General features: G+C 36.3%; 1 protein-coding gene across 12 annotated transcripts in view; it reads left to right on the forward strand.

Moving 5' to 3' along the window:
* CCDC73 (coiled-coil domain containing 73) overlaps positions 1-23397 on the forward strand; it is a 135004-nt gene that overhangs the window by 103940 nt on the left and 7667 nt on the right. For 7 of the 12 annotated variants that reach the window (XM_004755924.3, XM_045066076.1, XM_045066071.1 and 4 more), the window contains 4 exons: positions 112-216; positions 8042-8152; positions 13122-13256; positions 21824-22001. In XM_004755924.3, the coding sequence (XP_004755981.1) occupies positions 112-216; positions 8042-8152; positions 13122-13256; positions 21824-22001 (529 nt within the window). The remainder of the gene's footprint in view (positions 1-111; positions 217-8041; positions 8153-13121; positions 13257-21823; positions 22002-23397) is intronic. The other 5 variants (XM_045066075.1, XM_045066070.1, XM_045066077.1 and 2 more) reach the window with 3 other exon arrangements.

The raw sequence follows: 23397 nt of genomic DNA on the forward strand, positions 1-23397 counted from the left end.
TATAAAGGTAAGTTAAGAAATTAGAAAATGTAGTTTAAGAGTGAATTTAGAAACATACATACAGTCTTAAAATTCTTCCAACTGATATACCTTATTTATAATTTTTTAAAGGATATCATCATTTCTTTCCAACATATGCAACAGTTACTTCAGCATAAAACTCAAGTTAGTACTGAACTGGAAGCAAATTTGAAGATGTTAAACGAAAAGAATCAGGTTGTATATAGAGATATAGAAAATATATTTCCATTTAAGGAGCTTTACCTGTCTAGTTAAATTTATCTGTCCAACTTTATCCAAGATCATTTTGAATTTTAGGGGTAAGATATATCATCAACTTGGTATCAATTATCAAATATCTGACTTTATTATGTAACAGATTGGATGGGATTCTTTTTCTTTGTCTTAGAATTGTGACCAAAACCAAAACTGAGAATATAAGAGAGCAGTTAGTGAACTTCCAGTAACTGAGGGCAGACCCAAAAAAATGATTGAAGGAGGAAGGACGTTATCATCACTGATGTCTTGGGAGTGAGAGTTCAAAAGATAGGCTTTTCTATTACATCCCTGGTTGGGAAGGATGTTGGGAGTACATTTTCCTTCATAAACTACATGAAGGAGTCTACGTGAAAATCATGTAAAGACTGGAGTACAAAAAGGGGAAAGTGCCATCTTTTTTTGTAGATGGATGCTTGAGATGCTGTAGGTCCATTCTAGTGTTGCTAGAGTAAAATCTGATAAGTTCATGTGGAAGAACTTGGCATATGTTTCTTAAAGTTTGGAATTCTACCAAGAACATATAGACAAATGCACAGATATGGTCCAGAGATTTTAAGGACAAAAGTTTTTGGAGTGACATGTACCAATGGGGCTTGAAATGTAGTATGCTTGTTCTGATACTATATGGCCCAGGAAAGATGTAGTAGAGAGAACTTTGGTGGCTCCCCATGAAGGAACATGGAAGTTAGTGGAAGGACAGAAATTGTCCTGTGTGCCACTGGCCAAGATGGGATGTCCAATGTAAGAGAAGGAGCTGGGAATGTGCTTCACTGGGGTGACTGGTGGAAGATATTTGTGCTCCTTTGAAGGAATTCTTGGTAATGAAGGTGAAGCTGAACATTTCTTACGGTTTCACTTACTTGTGAAGCATAAGGAATAGCATGGAGGACATTAGGAGAAGGAAAGGAAAAGTGAATTGGGGGAAGTTGGAGGGGAAGACAAAGCATGAGAGACTCTGGACTCTGAGAAACAAACTGAGGGTTTTGGAGGGGAGGGGAATGGGAGGATGTGTGAGCCTGAGGGCACATATTGCATGGAACACTGGGTGTGGTGCCTAAACAATGAATCTTGGAACACTGAAAAAATAAAAACAAAAACAAAAACAAAACAAAACAAAAAAACTACAGTGGCCTCCCATGTAAAGACCACTGTCAGCGGAGGCCAAGGCCAACTTCCTGGGTGTGTAATTGGTGCAGCTGCATAGAGACCCATACTCAGAAGGGTTTTGTGTTTCAGGTTTAACCTTCTAGGCTCACTCTCTTAAAATTTTTATTAATTTTTATATTTGAATTTATGTTTTTCAATTACGTCTGATGGGAAAACGGAGCATGCATTAGGCGCTTGGAGCCTAAGCTTTCTCCTGTCTCCTGCTGACTTTTAGGACCAGTTTTTGACTGCTGTCTCTTCCATGCTTTGTTATCTGGGGCCCTGCCTGTCCTCATCCTGTCTGCTTCTGCCCCACCACTGTTGTGGTCACATTGGTGGGGAAAGATCTGTGTTCTACTGTTGTTCCTTACCTTTGGTGGAGGCCTAAATATAACAGTGAGGGTCTGGGTCCATTGTATGTGCCTTGCAGCATCTGGTGTCTCTGGTTGGCAGTGTGTTGGCACATTAGGTAGATGACTTGGCAGGGAGTGAGTCCCTCAGTCCAGATACTGAGGTATATCCCTGCCTGGCAGTTGCGGTTGGTTGGGGGTTACCCATTTATCATGGGACAGAAGGATTGACTTGCCCACCTCCAGCTAGGGCACAGTGTATGGGTCTAGTAGCCTGCAGGAGGTAGAACCCTGTAGCTGGTGGATTTTGCTTGAGCTAAGCTGTGTGATGAGGTTCTTAAGCATCTGTGAGGATCTGCATTTGCCCTGTGAGTTTTCCCCCTGTCCAGGGATCCATGAGGTTAAATAGAAAATAAAAAGTACCATGATAAGTTGACAGGGAGAGAAAGAAAGACCCTGAAGGAAGGAAGAGGTTTTGAACTTTGGTGCCTTTAATATAGTGTGTTTTCACTGCCTTTTTCATTTTGCGTTGGGCCCCACAAATTGTACTGACTTCATCATCATTGAATGGAACCACACTTAACCTAAACAATGCAAGATTTGTCTCCTCACCATTGATATTCTTTGACTAATCATGTACAGAGAGCTTTGCCTTCTTCATTTCTCTTTCCTGCCCCCAGTACTGTAAAACTTAGACCTAAGAGAGGGAAGAAGTATGCTGGCGTCAGACTCTTCCTTCCTCTTAAACTCTTCAGTTCCTCCAGTAATACTAGTAAAAAGAATTTCTCTGAAAGTACAGTTATAAGCAAGTATCTCCCCATCTTTTTTTACCTACCCTATAGATAGATGACTGGAACTTTTAGTATTTTGAATCTTCTCCCAAGAAACACAGAATAAAATTTACCCAAATTCTTTATGAGCAGCAGTTATCAGGATTATTATATTGTCCATTTAAAGGAGTTGAAACAGATTTTTTTAGGCCGGACAAAATATTGGTGATCAGCCAATCCCATCATTTCATTTCACAGTGAACTAGAGATCCAAAAAGTGTAAGCGATAGAGTTCAAGGTTTCCTAATTAGTGGCAAACCCAAAACTAAATTTTTGAGCTGATTATATACTCTAGCACTATTTCTTCAACACTGCATTGTTAATGTATTCTTCCTAGATCTGTGAGACCTGCCACTTTTGTTAGATCACTTACTCGAAAACCACTTTTTAAATTACCCTTCATGAGCTCTAAATGCCATGTTTATGTGTTGTTGAATTCTGCAGAGCGTGCAGTAGACACAGTCATGTGTTCTTTGAGTTAACAGGGAATATAACTATGGTTCCAGAGTTTTTACCTCTAAGTGCCAATATCTTAGATAATCCAGATGCCTCTTTAACTAGCACCATTATTATTTGAGCCTCGATAGTACATAGAGAAACTAAATTTCGAATGGAAATTTCAGGCAAAGTAATGTCAAGAACAGGATAGAACTATCAGCTTTTTATTTTGATAAGTAAGGACATTAAAAATGAGCAACACAATCTGTCATCATTTTTATTTTATAAAAAAGAATATTCTAACCCCACATGTTAAGGATATAATCCCAGAATAGATACAGTCCTTTACAAGAAAAGACCTTTGGTGACTTGTATAGACTTTGTTTGCCATTAACTAATGACATTTTGTTATGAGTCAGTACTGGTTTACAGACTGGTGTTGGAGAACCACTGATATATAGTATAACAAATATTAATGTTGAACTGTTGCTGAGGATTATGCCGAATAGATATCTCAAGTGTTTTTCTTGAGGAGCATTCTAATTCCACCTATATTAAAAGGGATCATTACTCTTCATAATGGCCTACTTTTTTTCAGTGCTCTGCAATCATGCTGTCATCTGTCTTATTTTTTTGACAGTACAGTTTGAAGAATAGAAACCTGAATTCCCAAGACAGAGAGTATTTTCTACTATGATTTAATTATAGTTTAGTCTAAATGTAAATGTAGTTCTGCTGCTGTAGTCATAGTGTTAACAAGAATAATTTACTTAGTTTGCTCCGATAGTCATAGTATTAAACAGGGTAAAGTACTTAGTTTTTGGTATATTAAAACATTAATAGAGGATTTTATTTTGACTTGCTGCAATATCCACTTTTTCAGGATGGTTTTTAAGTTTCTTCATGCAGATACAAATAATTTTCTATGAGAGTCTAAATTCCTTGAGAATATTAATAGTTTCATGCATGTAGCATTAAGAGCCTAAAAGAGTATCTGGCACATAATCGGAGCTCATTATGTTTTATTAAATTAATGAATGATTAAAAATGAATCCATTCAGACTCTTCCAAAGTTCAGATGTTGCCAGATCTGGGCTTCTGGTTAAACATATTGAATTGAACCCACACCTTATCTTCTGTTTCCTTCTGAAATTGCAATAAAATGACATTAATAAATCCACAGGGACAAGTTAAGAGAAGAAATAATAAAAATTAAGTTTTAGGGACTCCTGGGTGGCTCAGTTGATTAAGGCACTGTCTTCGGCTCAGGTCATGATCCCAGCATCCTGGGATCGAGTCCCACATCGGGCTCCTTGCTCAGCGGGAGCCTGCCTCTCCATCTGCCTTTGCCTGCCACTCTGTCTGCCTGTGCTCACTCTGATAAATAAATAAAATCTTTTTTAAAAAAATTAAGTTTTAAGTGGGAACCAAATGGAAAATAAGCAACTCACTTAGCAAATGAAAGTAGAAACCCAGGCCAGAGGTGCAGGAATGCTCAGGAACTGCAAGCACGGTGTGCCTCAGAAGCTAATGTGCGACTGAAGCCAGGAGCTAGAAGACCTGTGGAAGAAGCGAGAAGCTAGCTTCCCTCAAAGTCTCTTCCCTATCTTGCGTACATGGCACTGCCTGTCTTCTACCTGGCAGGAGATTGGAGATTTATGTTGGAGAGTTTGAGGGACAGCTGAGGTGGGGAAATTCAGTAGTGTCATGGAGACGGCTTATACCAGGGGAGCTATTTGTTAGAGCTGTTGTCATTCTGTGAGCTGGTTGTGATTGAAATTGCCCGTGGCTGGAATGTTTCAAATTGGCAGTCTATAAAAAGAAAGTTTGGAGCCAGTTTACCAATATATGTTACTGACAGAATTATATTGAAAACAGGGTGGAAGTCTAAGTACTGACATCTGAGACCTCCCGCTCTGTTTCCCGATTTAGAGGACAGCCAGCCTTACTGCTTAACGAAGATTCCTTTCTTCGGGAACTGACTTGCTCAGGCTGTTCCAGTTAAGTGCTCCCAGTGAAACTGCTCAACCAGATCAACCTACAGCAAAGCCCATCATTTGACAAAACTTTTAGCCAGCTTTTTAATATTTTTAACATGAACATGTAGTTAAGGATCACTGGACTCTTGAACAAAGTCTCTACCAGGAAAATCAGACAAAACTAACAGGATAATGAAAAAAAAAATTAGAGAATCTAAGAGAACACACTCCATTAAGAGAAATATATTTATTAATCCACAAAAACAAGAATTAGGAGTCTTTAGAAAAAGAAACACTCAAGAATAAAAGAGAACCTTTAAAATAAATATTTCAGCAGACATAAAAATACAATGAAAAATTGGAGGGTAATATTGAGATAATATTCTGGAAGGTAGAACCAAAAGACAAGATGGAAAACAGAAGGGAATGAATATTAGGGATTCGCTCCAAGACATCTGGTGAATTTCAGAGAGAACAGGGAAAATGGAGAGGAGATGACCAAAGAAGTAATGGGAATGTAACCTAGAACTGAAGAATTTGAGTTTGTTTTGCTCAACACCAATGTATATCATTATGAAATTTTATACTAAAAGAAGATTCTAAAACTGTGGACAAAAGAATTAGGTCACACACAAAGGATTAAGAAGAAGAATGGCAGCATGATGACTTCCGGCTTCTCGCGGGTAGTGCTGGAAGACAGAAGATAATAGAACCATGCCTTCAGTGCTTGGAGAGAAATTGATTTTTTAAAAAAAAATATTTTGTTTATTTATTTGAGAAACAGAGAAGGGGGGGGGACCAGAGGGAGAGCGAGAGACACAAGGTTACTCCCTGCTGAGTGTGGAGCCTCACGTGGGGCTCAGTCTCATGACCCTGACATCATGACCTGAGCCCAAACCAAGATTTGAAAGCTCAACGGACCAAGGCACCCAGGCGCCCCTGAGAAATTGATTTCTAAAGCAGAATTGTACTGTATTTGGCTACATGAATCATTATGTGTTGGTAGAAAAAGGTATTTTCAGGCATGCAGGACCTCAAAAAATGTGCCACCTGTGCCTCCTTTATCAAGAAGTAAAGGAAGGTTTACTTTACCAAGACAAGGGAATAAACCAGGTAAGAGGAAACAATAGGATCTAGGAACCAAGAACCAACCCCAGGGCGCCTGGGTGGCTCAGTGGGTTAAGCCGCTGCCTTCGGCTCAGGTCATGATCTCAGGGTCCTGGGATCGAGTCCCGCATTGGGCTCTCTGTGCGGCGGGGAGCCTGTTTCCTCCTCTCTCTCTCTCTCTCTGCCTGCCTCTCTGCCTACTTGTGATCTCTCTCTGTCAAATAAATAAATAAAAATCTTTAAAAAAAAAAAAAAGAACCAACCCCAGAAGAGAGAAGGAAATCCTCAGAGGTCACTCCATCAGTGTAGCAGACTGAAAGATCAATAGGTCCAAATTGTAATGGAAGGTTGGAAAATCTCCAAAATGTGGAAACAGAGTATCTGATATAGGCATTTTCTTATAGATGAGGCTATGGGTCTGGATAGGAAACAACTGATATCTGATACACTGTTTTAAGAATATACAGCTCTTGGTCATTTATTATTACTACCTAGGTGCTGTAGTATATTTTCTCACATCTCTAAACTTTGATTTATGTCTCTTCCAAAATATGGTGTTATCAGTATAAATAGATACTATATTAGTTAGAATATTAAAATAGTAAGCCACTATTAAATAAACACATTGTAAATATTTAGAAACTGCTCTATTATTTGCCTATAAATTAAAAACACATGACTTCTATAAAGAGTTACATTATCTTGAAGTAAAGGCAGTCAAAATAGGTATTCACTGAAGGCTATCAAAGCACAATTATGTTCTTTATGTGCTGGAGGAGAATTTTAATGTTAAAACTCTAAAATGCTTTTTATTAGATTTTTCCATAATTTTCCATAATTATGTCATTGTGTATTGGTATTCTAGATATAATAGAAAACTCTTTAAATAGATGGAATACTATGAGGCCTTTAAAATGAGATAGATCTGTACTTAATGGTATGGAGAGTAAGCAAGAAATACTTTTTTTTTTTTTTTTAAGAAAAAACAGATTGCAGAAGAACACGATATATATGGTATGGTCTCATCTGCATTAAAAAAGATAGAGACAATTTCTGGAAGGCTATGCAAGAATCTGCTAGAGTGGTTACCTCTGGGGGAGGAGAACTGTTACCTTGCTTTCTCTGTCCTTTGTGTGGCTTGAAATGTTTACTCTGAATGTAAATAACTTTAATAATGATAAACAAATGAACTTTAAAAATTCCAGATGTATTAGACATGTGGGTAGAGTTCTTAACTATTTATCTTTTTATGGAAGTTTACTTGGATTATCAGCAGACACTGAAGAAACATAATAATATTGGTGACAGTAATTTAAGAGTTTTAAAACCCTTGTCTTAGAAAATAGTATTTTTACTCTTAAAGGTTTTTTGGGGGGAGAGGGTTGTATAGTTGTGATTATATTATGTTAATTTATGAAGTAATAATTTAATATGGTGAATACTGAACCTGTACTAAAAAAAGTGTTAATTTGAAATTTAAAAAATTAAAATTATATTTAAGGGTTTTCTAGCCAGTTAATTTCTAAAATAAACAGATACAGAAAAAATGTTTTGTGGTAGTTAAAATTTTGTAGTAGAGTTCGGCTGGATTATGCTACATTTCATATTTTTCAGTGCTGTACTTTATATTACTTTTTCAGTACATTAAAACTTATGCAGTGAAACTGAATAATGGCAATGTTTTTATACCCTTTTATAGCCATTTCTTTTTCATAACCTCCCCCTATTTCCTGTTAACTAAACTATAAGCACCTTTCTGTTAATTTATGAAAATTATTGTTGAGATAGCACATTATCACTGATCTGTATGGCACTTTCAGCATGTTAGAAGCAAAGGTCCAAGCAACATAAAACACATCAAAATTCATTAATGTGGTATTGATTATTTTTTGGATAATTAATTTTATTGCAGACCCTTGAAAGAGATAATGAGCTGCAAAGGGAGAAGGTAAAAGAAAATGAAGAAAAGTTCCTTAATCTTCAAAATGAGCACGAGAAAGCACTGGGAACTTGGAAAAAGCATGTAGGTTTATAAAATAGTAAAATATTAAAATATTTTAAGTAGTTATAGACATTTAAAATAACTATTACATGCTAAGAAAATATTGCAAAAATAATAAAGGAATAGAGTCAGACACACATTCTTCTTGCAATTGTATTTCCAAAAAGTAAATGCTGTTGAAAAGCTAAATTTAATAAAATTGCCTATAATGCTTTCATGCATGAAAAATCACACATATATATGTGTGTATATTTATATTAATATAAATATTGATATATATAATTTGAATGACTTCCCATATGTGACAAAGAAAAATTAATTTGCCTTTTCATAAAACAACTGCATAGTACTTTAGAAAATGATTAAAATAATTATATAGGTACTATTAGCTGATCTGTTTAGCTTTCCTCAGCAGTTTTGTTGAGATGTATTAAAGCCATGTTTAGAACATGTGTACGGTAGTGGAATTCTGTAGTATTAACATTTTATCATGAAGAGCTCATATGTTATAAACATAGCTGTTTCCTTAAACCACATCCATTTATTTTACACTAAATTTTCATTTTAGTAAAGTAGATAATAAAAGTATGAAATGGATGGTATAAATTAAAGTTGTAAAATATAAAGTTTCACTTTAAAAATTGGTAGGCCCCAAAACTGATTATTCTATTTTAATATGTATTTTTATTTCTTTTTGAATCTTTAAAAAGAATGAACACAGTAGAAGGTCACTATGAGTTTATGAAAACTGTATTTTGGGATAGAAAGATTATATTCTGGACCTTTATACTAATTATGCTATATTTTTGTAATACTTAATAATATAATATATTTTATACTAATATGTATCTAAATACCAGTTTGATAAGCATTTTCTTATAGATAATTTTGATGTAAATTATTACACAAGTAACTCTTGAGTTTTCACTTCATTCCCAAGCTAACATGTTCCCTTAATTTGTATTTTGGACAGATCAAGTCTTCACTGATGAATTTAATAAGATTTATCCATATCTCAAAAAGCATTTCATAGTTAGCTGTATCAGAATACTGAAAAATGCTTACTCTCTATAGTTCACTATTAAGCAACAATTGTAGTAATATTCATTCTAACTTCAGCAAATTCACATTGCATCCTAACACTTCCTTCTCATTCCTGATGTTTAAAAATCATGGAAATGGTACTGTCAGGATACGGAGAACTGTAAAATGAAAAGAGGATATACTGAAACATGTGAACCATGCCAAAAAAAGAGAGATTAGTTGCACTCAGAAATTAAACATTCATTTTCCCTGAAACCATAACCATGCCCCTCCCACAAGGAAAAATGCACTGAATTAAGAAAAATAACCTTTCAGTTTCACTGGTGAGGCCTCAGTCTATAAAGTTGTATCATACAAATTTCTATAAATTTGTGTGAAATAGGATTTTTGAGCTTCTACAATCATTTCACTTCTATATGCTTTAGTACTAAACATAGTTAAGAAAAAGCTGAGGGCACCTGGGTGGCTCAGTCAGTCAAGCGTCTGCCTTCAGCTCAGGTCATGATCCCGGGGTACTGGGATTGAGCCCCGCATCAGGCTTCCTGCTCAAAGGGGAGTCTGCTTCTCGCTCTCCCCTCCTTCCTCCCCCCACTGCTCATGCTCGCCCTCTCATGCACATGCTTTCTCTCAAATAAATAATTTTTTCTTTTTTAAAGAAAAAGCTGCTATGGTTCTATTTATGAGTTTTCTTGAATGGGAGGTTAGATCTCTTTAATTGTGTTTCTATCGCTATGTAAGTTTTTCACCATTCTTGAGTGAAGAATAGTGAAGGTATTGCTACTAAGATTGGATCAAGATGGGTTTTTAAAAACTTAAAAAGATACAGATAAAAATAAGATGGAATCATACAAACTGCTATTTTCTCAGAAAACAGTGAAAGAGATATTATACAAATAAAATTTTGTGAATATCTTTAGACAGTATAGTTAAAATTCATCAAAATATTACAAAGAACAGTGTAATGTGTATCTGTTTTCATTTGACTAGGAATATAGCTAATGGATATATAGAGACAAAAAGACAATAAACGAGGATATTCAGAAATTATTTAGAGGAAAGCACAGGTCACAAAAGGAACTCAATTTATATCATTTGTTGAGCATCTACTGTTTATTAGGCACTATTCTAGGTACTGGATTTTCAGAGATGCCCAAGATACAAAGCTCAATAAAGAGCTCACATTCAAATGGACAGATAACTATGAAATTGACCACAATAGCATGGAGTGGTTTTGATAGTATTAACAAATTACCATGAAAGAACAAAATAAATCATATCTATTTAGCTATGTTGGAGAAAATGTTAGAGAAAAAATGGTCCTAGTTTGGCCTCGAACATGTAAATAAGGTTTCACCAACAATGTGTGCCCATTTCCAACACTTCTCTTTCCATCTTGTTGGCATTCCATTTGGTAAAGAAAGGAAAAATCTTGGAGGCATGAAACTGTATTTTCAAGGGTAACGGTAGTGAGAACAGAGACGAGGAATAGATGCAAAAAACATTTAAAAGTAGAATTGGCAGGATAGTGGTATTTTATATATAATAAATATTAGAAGGGGAAAGGAGTCAAACATTACTCTGAGATTAGTGTAACAAGTAGAATGATAATGTCATTAATTCACATAAGAAATGTAAAAGGAGAAGCAGATTTGGTAGATGAAAAGAATGACTTTAATTTGGAAGCTGGTAAATGTATAGTGTCTGCAGGACATCTAGCCTGAAATGCGTACCATGCATTTGGAAATGTGAATCTTATCTTAGGAGGGAAGTTGAGAGATGAGATACAGATTTAAGGTTTATTAGCATAAAGATAAAATTTCAAGGTATATTATAATCATCTACTGAAGGAGTAGAGGACTAGAGAAGAAGGTTCAAGAAGAAACAGTAGGGTGTGTGTGTGTTGGGACAGGGTGGGAGGGAACCAGGTAAGAACAGGGAGAAAGGTAGGAGGATATAGGAAGAGTAATGCCATGAAAACAAAGAAAAGAGGCTGTTCCAAGAACAAGCAGTCAACACAGTCGTGCTGCAGAGCTGTTAACTGGTATGAAATTTGGGAAAAAGCCTTTTTGGCTAATTTGCAGGTGGTATCTGTGTGTGTGGGGTGGAGATCTGTAGAATAGTGAGGGCAGGAGTCAGGTGGTTAAGGAGGGTTGGGAAGTTAGAATTTGGAAGTAGCCAAGTGTCGACTTTTATATTAAAGAAGTGGCTCAATTCATTAAGTGTCCAGCTCTTGGCTTCCTCTCAGTTCATGATCTCAGAGTCGTGAGATCGGGCCCCACATCTACAACACACTCAGCAGGGATTCTACTTGAAGATTCTCTCCTCCTGCCCCTCTCCCAACCCATGCACATTCTCTCCTCTCTCTGAAAGAAGTAGATCTTTTTTTCTTTTAAAGGGAGAGAGACGGGTATCTGGGTGGCTCATTTGGTTAAGCAACTGCCTTTGGCTCAGGTCATGATCCTGGAGTCTCAGGATCAAGTCCCATGATGGGCTCCCTGCTCATAGGGGAGTCTGTTCTCCCTCTGACACTTCCCCCCCATGCTTACTCTCTCATTCTCTCTTTCTCTCAAGTAAATAAAATATCTTAAAAAGAGAGATTGAGAGTAATTGGGTCGAGGAGAGAAATGAGTTAAGACTGTAAGAAGGGCATATTTGTTCCTTTTGTTAAGGCTTGGTTTTGTTCTAGTTCTGTTTGTAAGGCGGAAGAGAACATGCTGGTATGGTGGGAAGAATTGTGAATAAGCAACAGGGAAGAGATTAGTGCCAGAACTAAGCTTTGAGGGTAATAGGAAAGAATGGGATAAAAAAAACTCATGGAAAGTTGAGCCTTGGAAAAAAAAGCACCTTGCACAGATAGATCTTTAAAAGGTTAAGAATAGGGGTGCCTGGGTGGCTCAGTGGGTGAAAGCCTCTGCCTTCGGCTCAGGTCATGATCCCAGGGTCCTGGGATTGAGCCCTGCATCGGGCTCTGCTCAGCGGGGAGCCTTCTTCCCTCTATCTTTCAGCCTGCCTCTCTACCTACTTGTGATCTCTGTCAAATAAATAAATAAAATCTTTAAAAAAAACAAAAGGTTAAGAATAGATGAGATGACAGGAAGTAATAGGGGAGTTCTTGTCTGCTAGCCTCCACAGGGACTTAGTGGCAATTACTTTGTCTTATATTTGAGGTTCCCATGAAAGAGATTTTAAACAGCCAGTGAAAGCCCTGTGTCTGGATGTAAATATCAGGCTCAAGTGTCAGTTATTTTTGCACTACTTAGTGCTTAGTACTGGTCACTCAGTTGAGATAAAATCTGTATGTCTGATTTGCAACAAGAAAATAAAACTTTGAAGAAAGTAATGAAGGTGTAACTTTTAGAGAATTTAAAAAAAATAATTTTTCATTTGTAAGAAGAGATTGTTAAATGTAGTAATTAAGAATACAACCCCTATATTTAGCTTTGGATTTGGATCCTGCCTGACTATATCCACCTGATCTTGGCAAATTACTTAAACATCTGGGAGCCTCATATTTCTCACCTGTAAATTGGGGATTTTTATGAGTATGAAATTGTATTTAAGTACTCAGCACAATTCAATGAATGGTAGCTCTCAATATTAGGAATTACTTTGGGATCATTTTAATTTTTTTGCTATTTCCAAAAATTTGTGTTAATAAAATGTCATCATACAAAACAGATTTATTTATTTATTTATTTATTTATTTATTCGTTCATTCATTCATTCATTCATGAGAATGTTTGCGAGCAGGGTGGTCAGGGGGACAGAGGGAGAGAATCTCAAGTGGACTCCCTGTTGAGAGCAGAGCCTACCCCAGGGCTCCATCTCAGGACCCTGAGACACAACCTGAGCTGAAACCAAGAGTCTGATGCTCAACTGACTGAGCCACTGAGGCATCCCCATACACATTTATATAACTATTCATTTTGGTTAAATTTTGTATTAGGTTGAAGAACTTAATGGAGAAATTAATGAAATAAAAAATGAGTTATCATCACTTAAAGAAACTCATACTAAGTTACAAGAACGTTACAATGAATTATGTGATCAGAAGAAGTTTGAGGAAGACAAGAAGCTTCAGGTAAAATTCAAGTGTTTGGGGGATATGAAACTTAAAAGAAATTAGGACCATTACTGATGATTTTCTCTCTGCTTTCTATTTTCAGGTTCCCAACTTAAAAAAAAAATGAGTATAAGTATGTAGTTTGTGATACATTTTCAGTTTATTTTTGTGTACAGTATGATAGAAGGATTGAGGGTCATTTTTTGGACATGGATTTTCAGTTGTTCCTTATACACACATTTCTTGAAAAGACTTTTCTCTCATTGTACTTTGGTACATTCTTAGTTGATCTAATATATGTGTGGATGTATTTCTGAATTCTTTATTATGTTCCATTGATTATATGTTTATCATTAAGTCAATACACAACACCTGTTTATTACTGTAGCTTTGTAAGAGGTCTTAAAATGTGGTAGTGCAAGTCCTTGATTTTCTTTTTCTTTTTCAAGATGTTTTGGCTATTCTACGTCCTTTGCATTTCCAGATAATTTTTAGAATCAGTTTGTCAGTTTCTTAAAAAAAAAAACAACACCTAAGACTATGGGATTTCAGATTGTGTTGAATCTTTAGATTAATTTGTGAAGAACTGACATCTCAACAGTACTGAGTCCTCCAATTTGTGAATGTGGTATATCTTTACATTTATTTAGACATTCTTTAATGCCTTTCTCAGAAATGTTTTATTTTCATTGTGTAAGTCTTTAAAGTGTTTTGTGAAATTTATCCCTGAATATTTCATATTTTAGAATCTTATTATAAATAGTATTTTAAAAGTTAATTTTTCTAATTGTTTCTTGCTAGTACATGGAGTAAAATTTGATTTTTATACATTGACATTATATCCTATTTCCTTTTAAAATTTATTGTAATGGTAGGGTTTTTTTCCTTCTAATTATTGGGGTTTTTTGTGTATGTCATCTGTGAATTTCAGGAAGTTTTATTTCCTTCTGCTTTGTATGAATTTTACTTTTTTCTCAATTTATCACAGTAGCTAAGACTCTCCAGTACAGTGTTGAATGAAAGGTTTGACGGTAGACTTGCTTGTCTTGTTCCTCCATCTCAGAGGGAGAATTTTTAGTCTTTAACCATTTCATAGGATGTTAGTTATACGTTGTTTGTATATGTTTTTTATCAGATTAAGTTTCCTTCTGTTCCTAGTTTGCTGAATTTTTAATCATGAATGAGTATTAAATTTTGTGAAATGGTTTTTCTGTATTTGATGAGATAATAATGTTTTCTTTATTCCATTAATATGTTATTAACCAATTAATTAATTCATTTACAAATTTAAAACAACACTGCATCTTGAAATATTATCTTTTTAATAGATGGCTGGATGTAATTTGTTAATGCTATGTTAAGGATTTTGCATTGATTAGGAATACTGATCTGTAGGTTTCATTTGTTTTTTCTTTGTGTTCTTTTGATCTGGTTTTCATATCAGAGTAATACTGACTTCATAAGATGAGTTAGAGTGTGTTCCCTGCTCCCAGAAGAGTATTGTTTAGAGTTGTTAGTATTTCTTTATTAAATATTAGATAGAATTTGCTGTAAAGCTATCTGCTTTTTCTTCGTGGGAAGATTTTTAATAACAAGTTCAGTATTATTGATAGGGCAGTTCACTCTATTTCTTCCTGTGTTTGTGTGCAGAAGAAATAGTTAACAGAGAGGTCTGTGAATGCTGTCCTCAGAAAGGCCTGCATACAAAGTTGGCCCGTGACTGGTACCTGGAAACTTGGTTCTGGAGAAGGTTCCCCACCATTTCCTAACTGCCAGGAGTGGCTCACTGTGCCTAAAGTGTTAGTTAAACATTGTGCTTTACTCTGAACTTGCATTTTCTTATTGGGAGTCCGGAGTTCTGGCGCGCACTAGGCAGCTGGTGCCTGCATGACAAGCACCAAAAAAACCTTGAGCACAGAATCTCCGATGAGCTTACCTCGTGGATGAAAATTCACATTTGTTGTCACAATTCACTGTTGCAGGATAAGCATGTCCTGTATGATTTCACTGGAATGGGGCTCCTGAAAGTTTGTACCTGCTTTGCTCCAGACTCTACCCTGATATGCCTTTTTCCTGTGCTGTTTTGAGATCTTAGTCATTAGTACAACTGTTAGTGTAAATCACAGAACCAGGGGGCTGTCTGGAACACTTACACCACAGTGGTTTGATAATTTTTGTCCCTCAGGGAACTCGTCCTTTTCATCTGAGTTGTCAAATTTGTTGTCAAAGAGTTGCTCATGATATTCCTTTATTATTACATTCCTCCTTATCAATGCCCTCTCTTTCATTTGTGGTGTCCTGCCTCTCTTCTTCTCACTCCGCCTCCTCCTTCTCCTTCTCTCTCTCATCAATTTAGCTAGATTTTCAACGTTATTGGTCTTCTCAGAGAACCAGGTTTTGACTTCATTGATTTCCTTCTCATGTTAGTTCATTTTCTATTTCATTGGCTTTTGCTGTTAACTTTATTATTTCCTTCATCCTACTTTGGCTTTGATACGTTTTTTTTTCTAGCTGCTTAACATGGAAACTTAGACAATTGATTATTGGCCTTTCTTCTTTTCTAATATAAGCATATAAAGCTATAGGTTTTCCTCTAAGAATTGTTATAGCTTCATCCCACAAATTCTGACATGCAGTGTTTTCACCCTTATTCATATTTAAAAATTCCTTTTGTGAGGTCTTCCTTGATCCATGGGTATGGGCATAAACCACATGGGTAGGACTTACAACTGTGGTTTAATTTCCAAGTTTTTGAAAATTTTCCAAATATCTTTCTTTTAGTGATTTCAACTATAATTTAGTTGTGGTCAGAGAACATTTTCTATAAGGCTTTTATCCTTTTAAATCTACATATATCCTTTTAAATATAAATATCCTTTATAAAAATTAACATACGATGTATTATTTGCTCCAGGGGTACAGGTCTGTGAATCATCAGACTTACACAATACATGGCACTCACCATAGCACATACCCTCCCCAATGTCCATAACCCAGCCACCCTATCCCTACCCATACCCCCCACCACCCCTCAGTTTGTTTGTGAGATTAAGAGTTTCTTTAGGGGCGCCTGGGTGGCTCAGTGGGTTAAAGCCTCTGCCTTCAGCTTGGGTCATGATCCCAGGGTCCTGGGATCCAGCCCCGCATCGGGCTCTATGCTCAGCAGGGAGCCTGTTTCCTCCTCTCTCTCTGCTTGCCTCTCTGCCTACTTGTGATCTTTGTCTGTCAAATAAATAAATAAAATCTTTGAAAAAAAATAGAGTTTCTTTAAAAAGACTTGCTTTTTAGCCAAGTCTATTATCTATCTTGGTGAATATTTCTTTTTTTTTCATTCTTCTTTTTTAAAAGATTTTATTTATTTGAGAGAGAGCATGCACACAGAACGGGGGGAGGGGCAGAGGTAGAGTGAGAAGCAGACTCTCTGCTAAGCAGGGAGCCTAAGAGAGAGACACAGGACTTGATCGCAGGACCCTGAGATCATGACCTGAGCTGAAGGCAAATGCTTAGTGGACTGAACCACCTAAGTGCCTCTCTTTTGGTGAATATTTCATGTGCTCTTGAAAGAATGTGTATTGTTATTGGTTGGTTGAATGTTTTATAACTGTCAGTTAGATCAGGCTGGTTGATAATGTTATTCAAGTCTTTTCTATCCCTACTGATTTTTTTTTGTGTGTGTGTGTACTTGTTAGTGGGAGAAGAGTAGTGCTTCTCCCACTAATTGGGAGAAGCACTAATGATTAGTGCTTGCATTATGTATCCTTTTTAATCCTGTGACTTTTTCTAAAGGGAATATTCATAATTCCTTTATGTTGAATAATAACATGAGGAAGTCTTTTCTCTTTAAGAACTGTTCCTTGTGTTTTTTTATTCTGGTAAAATATACATAAAATGTACTACTTAAACTATTCTGATCTGTGTAGTTCATAAATGGGTATGGTTGTGTACCAATAAAAGTATATTTGCCAAAAGAGTAGGCCATATTTGGCACACTGGCCATAGTTTGCCAAGTTTTTTCTGAAGTAATTGATTTTCGTCTGCTTTCAAATAAGATTATGCCAGATTCTCTGATTAGTAAGAAGCTCACAATACTATATTCTCATTTTCTCCTTTCTGGGTTTTTTTTTTTTTTTAAGACTTTATTTATTTGACAGACAGAAATCACAAGTAGGCAGAGAGGCAGGCAGAGAGAGAGGTGGGAAGCAGGCTCCCTGCCGAGCAGAGAGCCCGACATGGGGCTTGATCCCAGGACCCTGGGATCATGACCCAAGCCAAAGGCAGAGGCTTTAACCCACTGAGCCACCCAGGCACCCCTTTTGTGTTATTTTTATAATACACTTTACTTTTACATGTTATCAACTCCACCATGTAGTGTTATTTACTTTAAAATTTTAACCTGTTTTTAAACCTGGTTAAGAAAATGAAGAATTAGAGAAAGTAAGTCTTTTACCTTCAATCATATTTACCATTTCAGGCACTCTTTATTCATTAGTGTAGATCCAGGTTTCTAGCTGGTATCCTAGTACTTCAGCTTGAAGAGCTTCTCTTAGTATTTGTGGGTTTGTGTAAGTGCGTGCATGTGTGTGCACATCTGGTGAGGAATCCTCTCAGCTTTTATTTGTCTGGAAAAGTGTTTATTTCTCCTTAATTTGTAAAGGGTATTTTCAGTGGATCTAAAATTCTAGATGGACAGTTTTCTCTTTCATTCATTTGAAGACACTGTTGCATTGTTGCTTGCATTGCTTCTGGCAAGTCTGCAGTTGTTAAGTTCACATCCCTCTTTATCATATCCTGCCTTGCTTTGGTTTTCTTTGTGTATATTTTGCTTGGGATTTATTGAAAGATTTGTGAATCTGTGGAATGAGTTTTCATCAAATTTGGTGAATTTCCGGTCATTACCTCTTCAAAGATTTTTTTCCGTCCCCTTCTCCTCTTATGGGACTTCAACTACACATACATTAAACTGCTTGATCGTGTCCCCCAGGTTCAGGTGCTGCACATTGTTTTCAGTCTTTTTTCTCTGTCTTCTCCCATTGGGATTTTCTATTGTTCTGTGCCCTGAAGTCCAATTATCTTTTGTTCTAATATGTTTAATCTCGGTTAAGCCTATATAGTGAGTTTTTATTTCAGATAGTGTATATATCATCTCTAGAATTTCCATTTGATTCTTTTGGGGGATATATTTTTATTATATTCATGTTGTTCTTTAAATCTTTGAACATCTGTAATAGTTAACTTTTTTTTTTGCTAAATCCATCATCTCTCTGTCCTTTCTGTTGACATTTAAAATTAAAATTCAATTGCATTAATTGCAATTAATTAAGTACAGTATTGTGCAGTCTTTGCCAATATTTCCAAGAATTTGTCATCATTCCAAATTGAAACTGTCTAACTATTAACCAGTGACTCCCCACCTCCCCTCTCCCCAGCTTCTGGTAACCTCTAATTTACTTTCTGACTCTATGAATTTGCCTATTCTATATATTTTATATGAGTGGAATTGTGTAATATTTGTCCTTTTTATCTGGTTTATTTCATTTAGCATGAGGTTTTCAGAGTTTACCCATGTTACAGCCTATATTAGAACTTTATTCCTTTTTACAGCAGAATAATATTCCAGTGAATGGATAATACCAGCTTTTGTTTATCTATTTATTTGCTAATGACACTTGGGTCTTCACCTTTTGGCTACTGTGAATAACGCTGCTGAATACTGGCATTCAGCCATCTGTGTGAGTCTCTGTTTTCATTTTTGGGGAGGTATAAACCTAGTGTGGATTTGCTGAGTCTATATTAAACCTTTCAAGAAACTGCCTTTTTAACTTAAATAGTGGCTTTCTAAGTCAGTAGCAGTTGACATGTATCACAGTTGCAATTGTATGAATGAGATGTGCCATAATTAATCTCTCTACTCCTCTACTGTAGAACATCCTTATACAAATATCTTTGTGTACTTTTGCGATGATTTCTTTAGGATAAATTTCCAAAAATAGTATTGCTGGATCAAAGAGCTTGCTTCTTATAATTTTGACACATATTGTGAGACTGCCTTCCAGAAAGAGTTTTGTGGTTTTTGTTTTTGTTTTTTTTAATTTGACAGACAGATCACAAGTAGGCAGAGAGGCAGGCAGAGAGAGAGGAAGGGAAGCAGGCTCCCTGCCTAGCTTGATCCCAGGACCCTGGGATCATGACCTGAGCCAAAGGCAGAGGCTTTAACCCACTGAGCCACCCAGGCACCCCCACATTGTTTATACTCCCACCAACCACATATAAAAACACCTGCATATCCAAACTCTCTGAATTCATACCTTAATCAGTTTTAATTTGCATTTTTATTAAACATGTATTTTTTAAAAGATTTTATTCACTTTTTTGGACAGAGAGATAAAACAAGAATGGGAACAAAGCAGGGGAGCAGCAGGTAGAGCAGGCAGAGGGAGAAGCCGGCTCTCCACTGAGCAGGGAGCCCCATGCAGGGCTCGATCCCAGAACCCTGGGATCATGACCCAAGCCAAAGGCAGATGCTTACCAACTGAGCCAACCACGTGCCCCAAACATATTTTCTTATGTTTGTCAGTTATATTTCTTTTGTGAGTTACTAGTTTATATTTTTCCATGTACAATTAAACATGCTAAGGTTTCTCTCATTTTACAAGGTACACAAAAAAACATTTTTGATCCTGTGTCCATCTCTCTCCTTGTAGAGTCAGGTTCCTGGAGGAAGAAAGGCCCCATAGAAGAGAACTTAGGCATCCCACCGAACAGCCAGCACCAACCGCCAGCCATTGAGTGAGCCTTCTTAGGGGCAGGCCCTCCAGCCCGTTAAGTCTTCCAGTAACAACAGCTTGTGTAGAACCTCATGAGAGACCCTGAGTCACAAAGCCAAATCATTCGTGACTTCCTGATTCATTCAAACTATGGCATAATAAATGTTTGCTGGTTTAAACCTCTGAGTTTGGGTAACTTGTTACACAGCAATGGTTAACTACTATATTCTTCTAAGATTTCATACTTAGTAAGTACTGAAACCAGATTTGAACCCATATTTATCCAAGATTACAAAGCTCCTGGTAACTACCATACTGTTTTTGTCATTCTCCTTTACAGATTTATCTTTTGCAAGCTTCTCTTCTTCTGCCTCTTTTGTGGTTTTCATTAGCATTTTATGCTTTACCCCTTTTTTTCCTTCAAAATATACTCTCATTACTTAGGCTCATCAACTTGTACATCTTCAGTGGCCATCTCTCTACCAATGATTTTCAAATCTACATTTCCAGGTAAATTTTCTCATAAGCTCCAGATTCATAAATCTAGATGTTCATTAGACATCTCTACTTCTTATCTTACTAACTTTTCACACTCAGCAGGTTCGAACAACCCATGACATTTTCATCCACACCTGCTACTACTCCTGTTTTCTAGTTGAGTAAATAACATCCACCAGTCACCTCTACATACCTAATCCCTGTGAATCAATCTTGACTCTGTTTTATATCCCATCATTCATCAAGCCCTGTTGATTAGCTCATAAATAATTCATGTATCCAGTTCTTCATCTCTACTGATATCCCCTGGACTATGGCACTAGGACACTCTTCTGATCCTTCTCTCTGCCTCATGTTGTCTCCCTTTAATTCAGTATTTTTCAGACTTCTAGGTGCAGCCTATTAGTGGTTCATGTAAATTAGTTTAGTGGTCTGTGACCAGCGTTCTTTAAAAAATGAAATAAAGTAGCATAGAAAACAGAATATAATCTCACTGAGTAGGTATCTGGTGTGCTGTGTTGTAGAACCTTTACTTCTCATAGCAGTTTTTAATCAATTAAGTTTAAAAAGCGTTAATCTATTCTTGATGCTGCAGCCAGAATGGATCGTGTTTATTACCTTGTCTAAAACCCTTCAGTGATTTCTCATGGTCTTCCTGGAAACCCTCAGCATGCTGTATTTGGCCCTTAATGACCTGGGCATAGCTTACCTCAAGCCTCCCATCTCTCCATTCTCCCAGCAATTTAAGCTCTAGCTGAAAGAAATCCCGAGTAGTTGATGAAGACTATAATCTTGCTTGTGTTTAGCATCTGTGTATGTCTTTTGCTTTCCCTGGAGTGCCTCCTATCCTCATCTAGATTATTCTCTTCCTATCTTCCTCCTGGATTGTTTCTTGAGACTAGAGTCTGTAGGTTGTTCTTTATTGCATCTGAAAGCTTAGCGCAGTGTTTCAATGGCTATGTGCTGAATATAGGGGGAATAAAAGGATGTTGAACTGATCCACTACTTTCAAGATACATAAAAATACCAAATACTCAAAACAGTTTGCTAACCATGACTACTCTTCTTTTAATGAGTGGTTATTTTATTATAAATAATGTGTGAGGTTATATAATAATGTAGAATGCATACTGAAAACTTCAAAGGGTCTCAGTTTTGTTTAAATATGATAAATGATACAAAATGAGGTTTAAGAGAACTTATTACAAAATTACTGAATGGCTGACTTGAAACACAGATTGTACTTTTATCAGAAGAATTTGTTCAGAAGTCTTATACTATTTAACAATGTTTTTAAAGGTATTTTTTTTCATTTTCCATTAGAATATTCCAGAAGTAAATACTAAAAACAGTGAAATGTCAATGGAAAAATCAGAAAACATCATACAGAAATACAATTCTGGGCAAGAAAGAAAGAAAGATACTTTGAGTTTTTGTTCAGATACAAACTACAGAGAAAAGGAGAAGAAAGAGGGTCCGTTTATAGAAGTCATCGTAGAAGGTAACCAGCATACTGCTACTTTCTAATTTCAAATACTGAGCTCCCCCTTTCTCCCACAAATAAAGGATCTGTCAAAATGCTGTGCAAGGCCACCTGTGGAATTCAGGGGAGTACCAATTAAAGTCTTTGCTTTGAGGATCCCATATTGTAGTTGAAGAAACTCTTTTTCATTTGTGTATGGTCTTAAGATGGCTTCTTTTGAGCTATTTTTTATAGTCAGTATTTTTGGGGAAAATTCTATTTCTGCCTTTCCTTATCACTTACTCCATGGCTTTTTGCGTTCAGTTTTCCGCATTCACTGCTTTGTGGAGTGTTCTCTGGGATATGAATAACCTTCTGAATATCAGACCTAGAGCACTTTTCTTAGTTCAGATGCCTTTCTGTAACCACTGAGATAATTTACTAAACTTGTCCATCTTGAAAAAGAACTGCTTATAAAGACCACAGACTTATTTTATGAAGGTGTTCAAACCTAGGCTGAACAACCACTTGGTGGAGATGTTGTAGAGAAAATGAATGGACTAAAGCCCTTCAAGTCCTGAATTTCGTATTCTAGGTTAACTATATGGAAAATTTGAAATCTATGGTTAAAACCTAGATGAATAAAACATATTTCTTAGGTATTCTATACATTTGCACAAAAGTATCTCCAAACTTTAAAATACTTAGAAAGTAAAGAATAAGAAGTGGTAATTGTCAGTCTTGAAGAAACAGCTAGCAATTCTGGATCCTCAGGAGTGGTAAAAAGAAAACCACAGGCCCAAAATGGAGTTACTCATGTTAAGAACCCATGTCAGCAAACCAAAACTTAATACCAACCAAACTGCAGCTTCAATCCTCAGGAATGTAACCTTTAAGGAGTCAACCTGGAATCTTCTGGTCAGCAGTAAAAAATCCATGGACAGACCTCTTTCTTTCCCCATAGGAGGGCGGCCTTGCCTAAAACAATGTATTCTTTGCTAATAATTTCCTTTGTCTATTAATTCTCTACCTTTAAAAACCTTTTTCTCTGTAGCTCAATGGGGCTCTTTTTTCTTTGCTAGAAAGGATGCTGTCTGATTCAATGAATCATTTAATAAAGTCAATTAGATCTTCAGGTTCCTTGGTTAAATATTTCTTTGACAGTAATAATAGAAATTAGAGTCTAACTTGTTAGGATAAATTCATTTTTATTTACTTGGCTATGTGTTTACACGGCATTGTACTGTATGCTCAAAAGGAAGTATAAGAAACTAGAAAACTAAAAACCATTTCCTAATACCCTGAACTTCCCTCTTTTTAAACCAAAAATACTTTGTGAAATCAAAATTTAATATGAGAAGAGCCAAATATTTAGCATGCTTAACGTTATTATGAACAAGGGAATTCAATATTTGGTAAAATTGGTATCGTAATG

The sequence above is a fragment of the Mustela putorius genome, unplaced genomic scaffold, assembly GCF_011764305.1.
Source record: "Mustela putorius furo isolate JIRA1106 unplaced genomic scaffold, ASM1176430v1.1 tig00003859_pilon_pilon_pilon, whole genome shotgun sequence".
NCBI classification, from domain to species: Eukaryota; Metazoa; Chordata; class Mammalia; order Carnivora; family Mustelidae; genus Mustela; species Mustela putorius.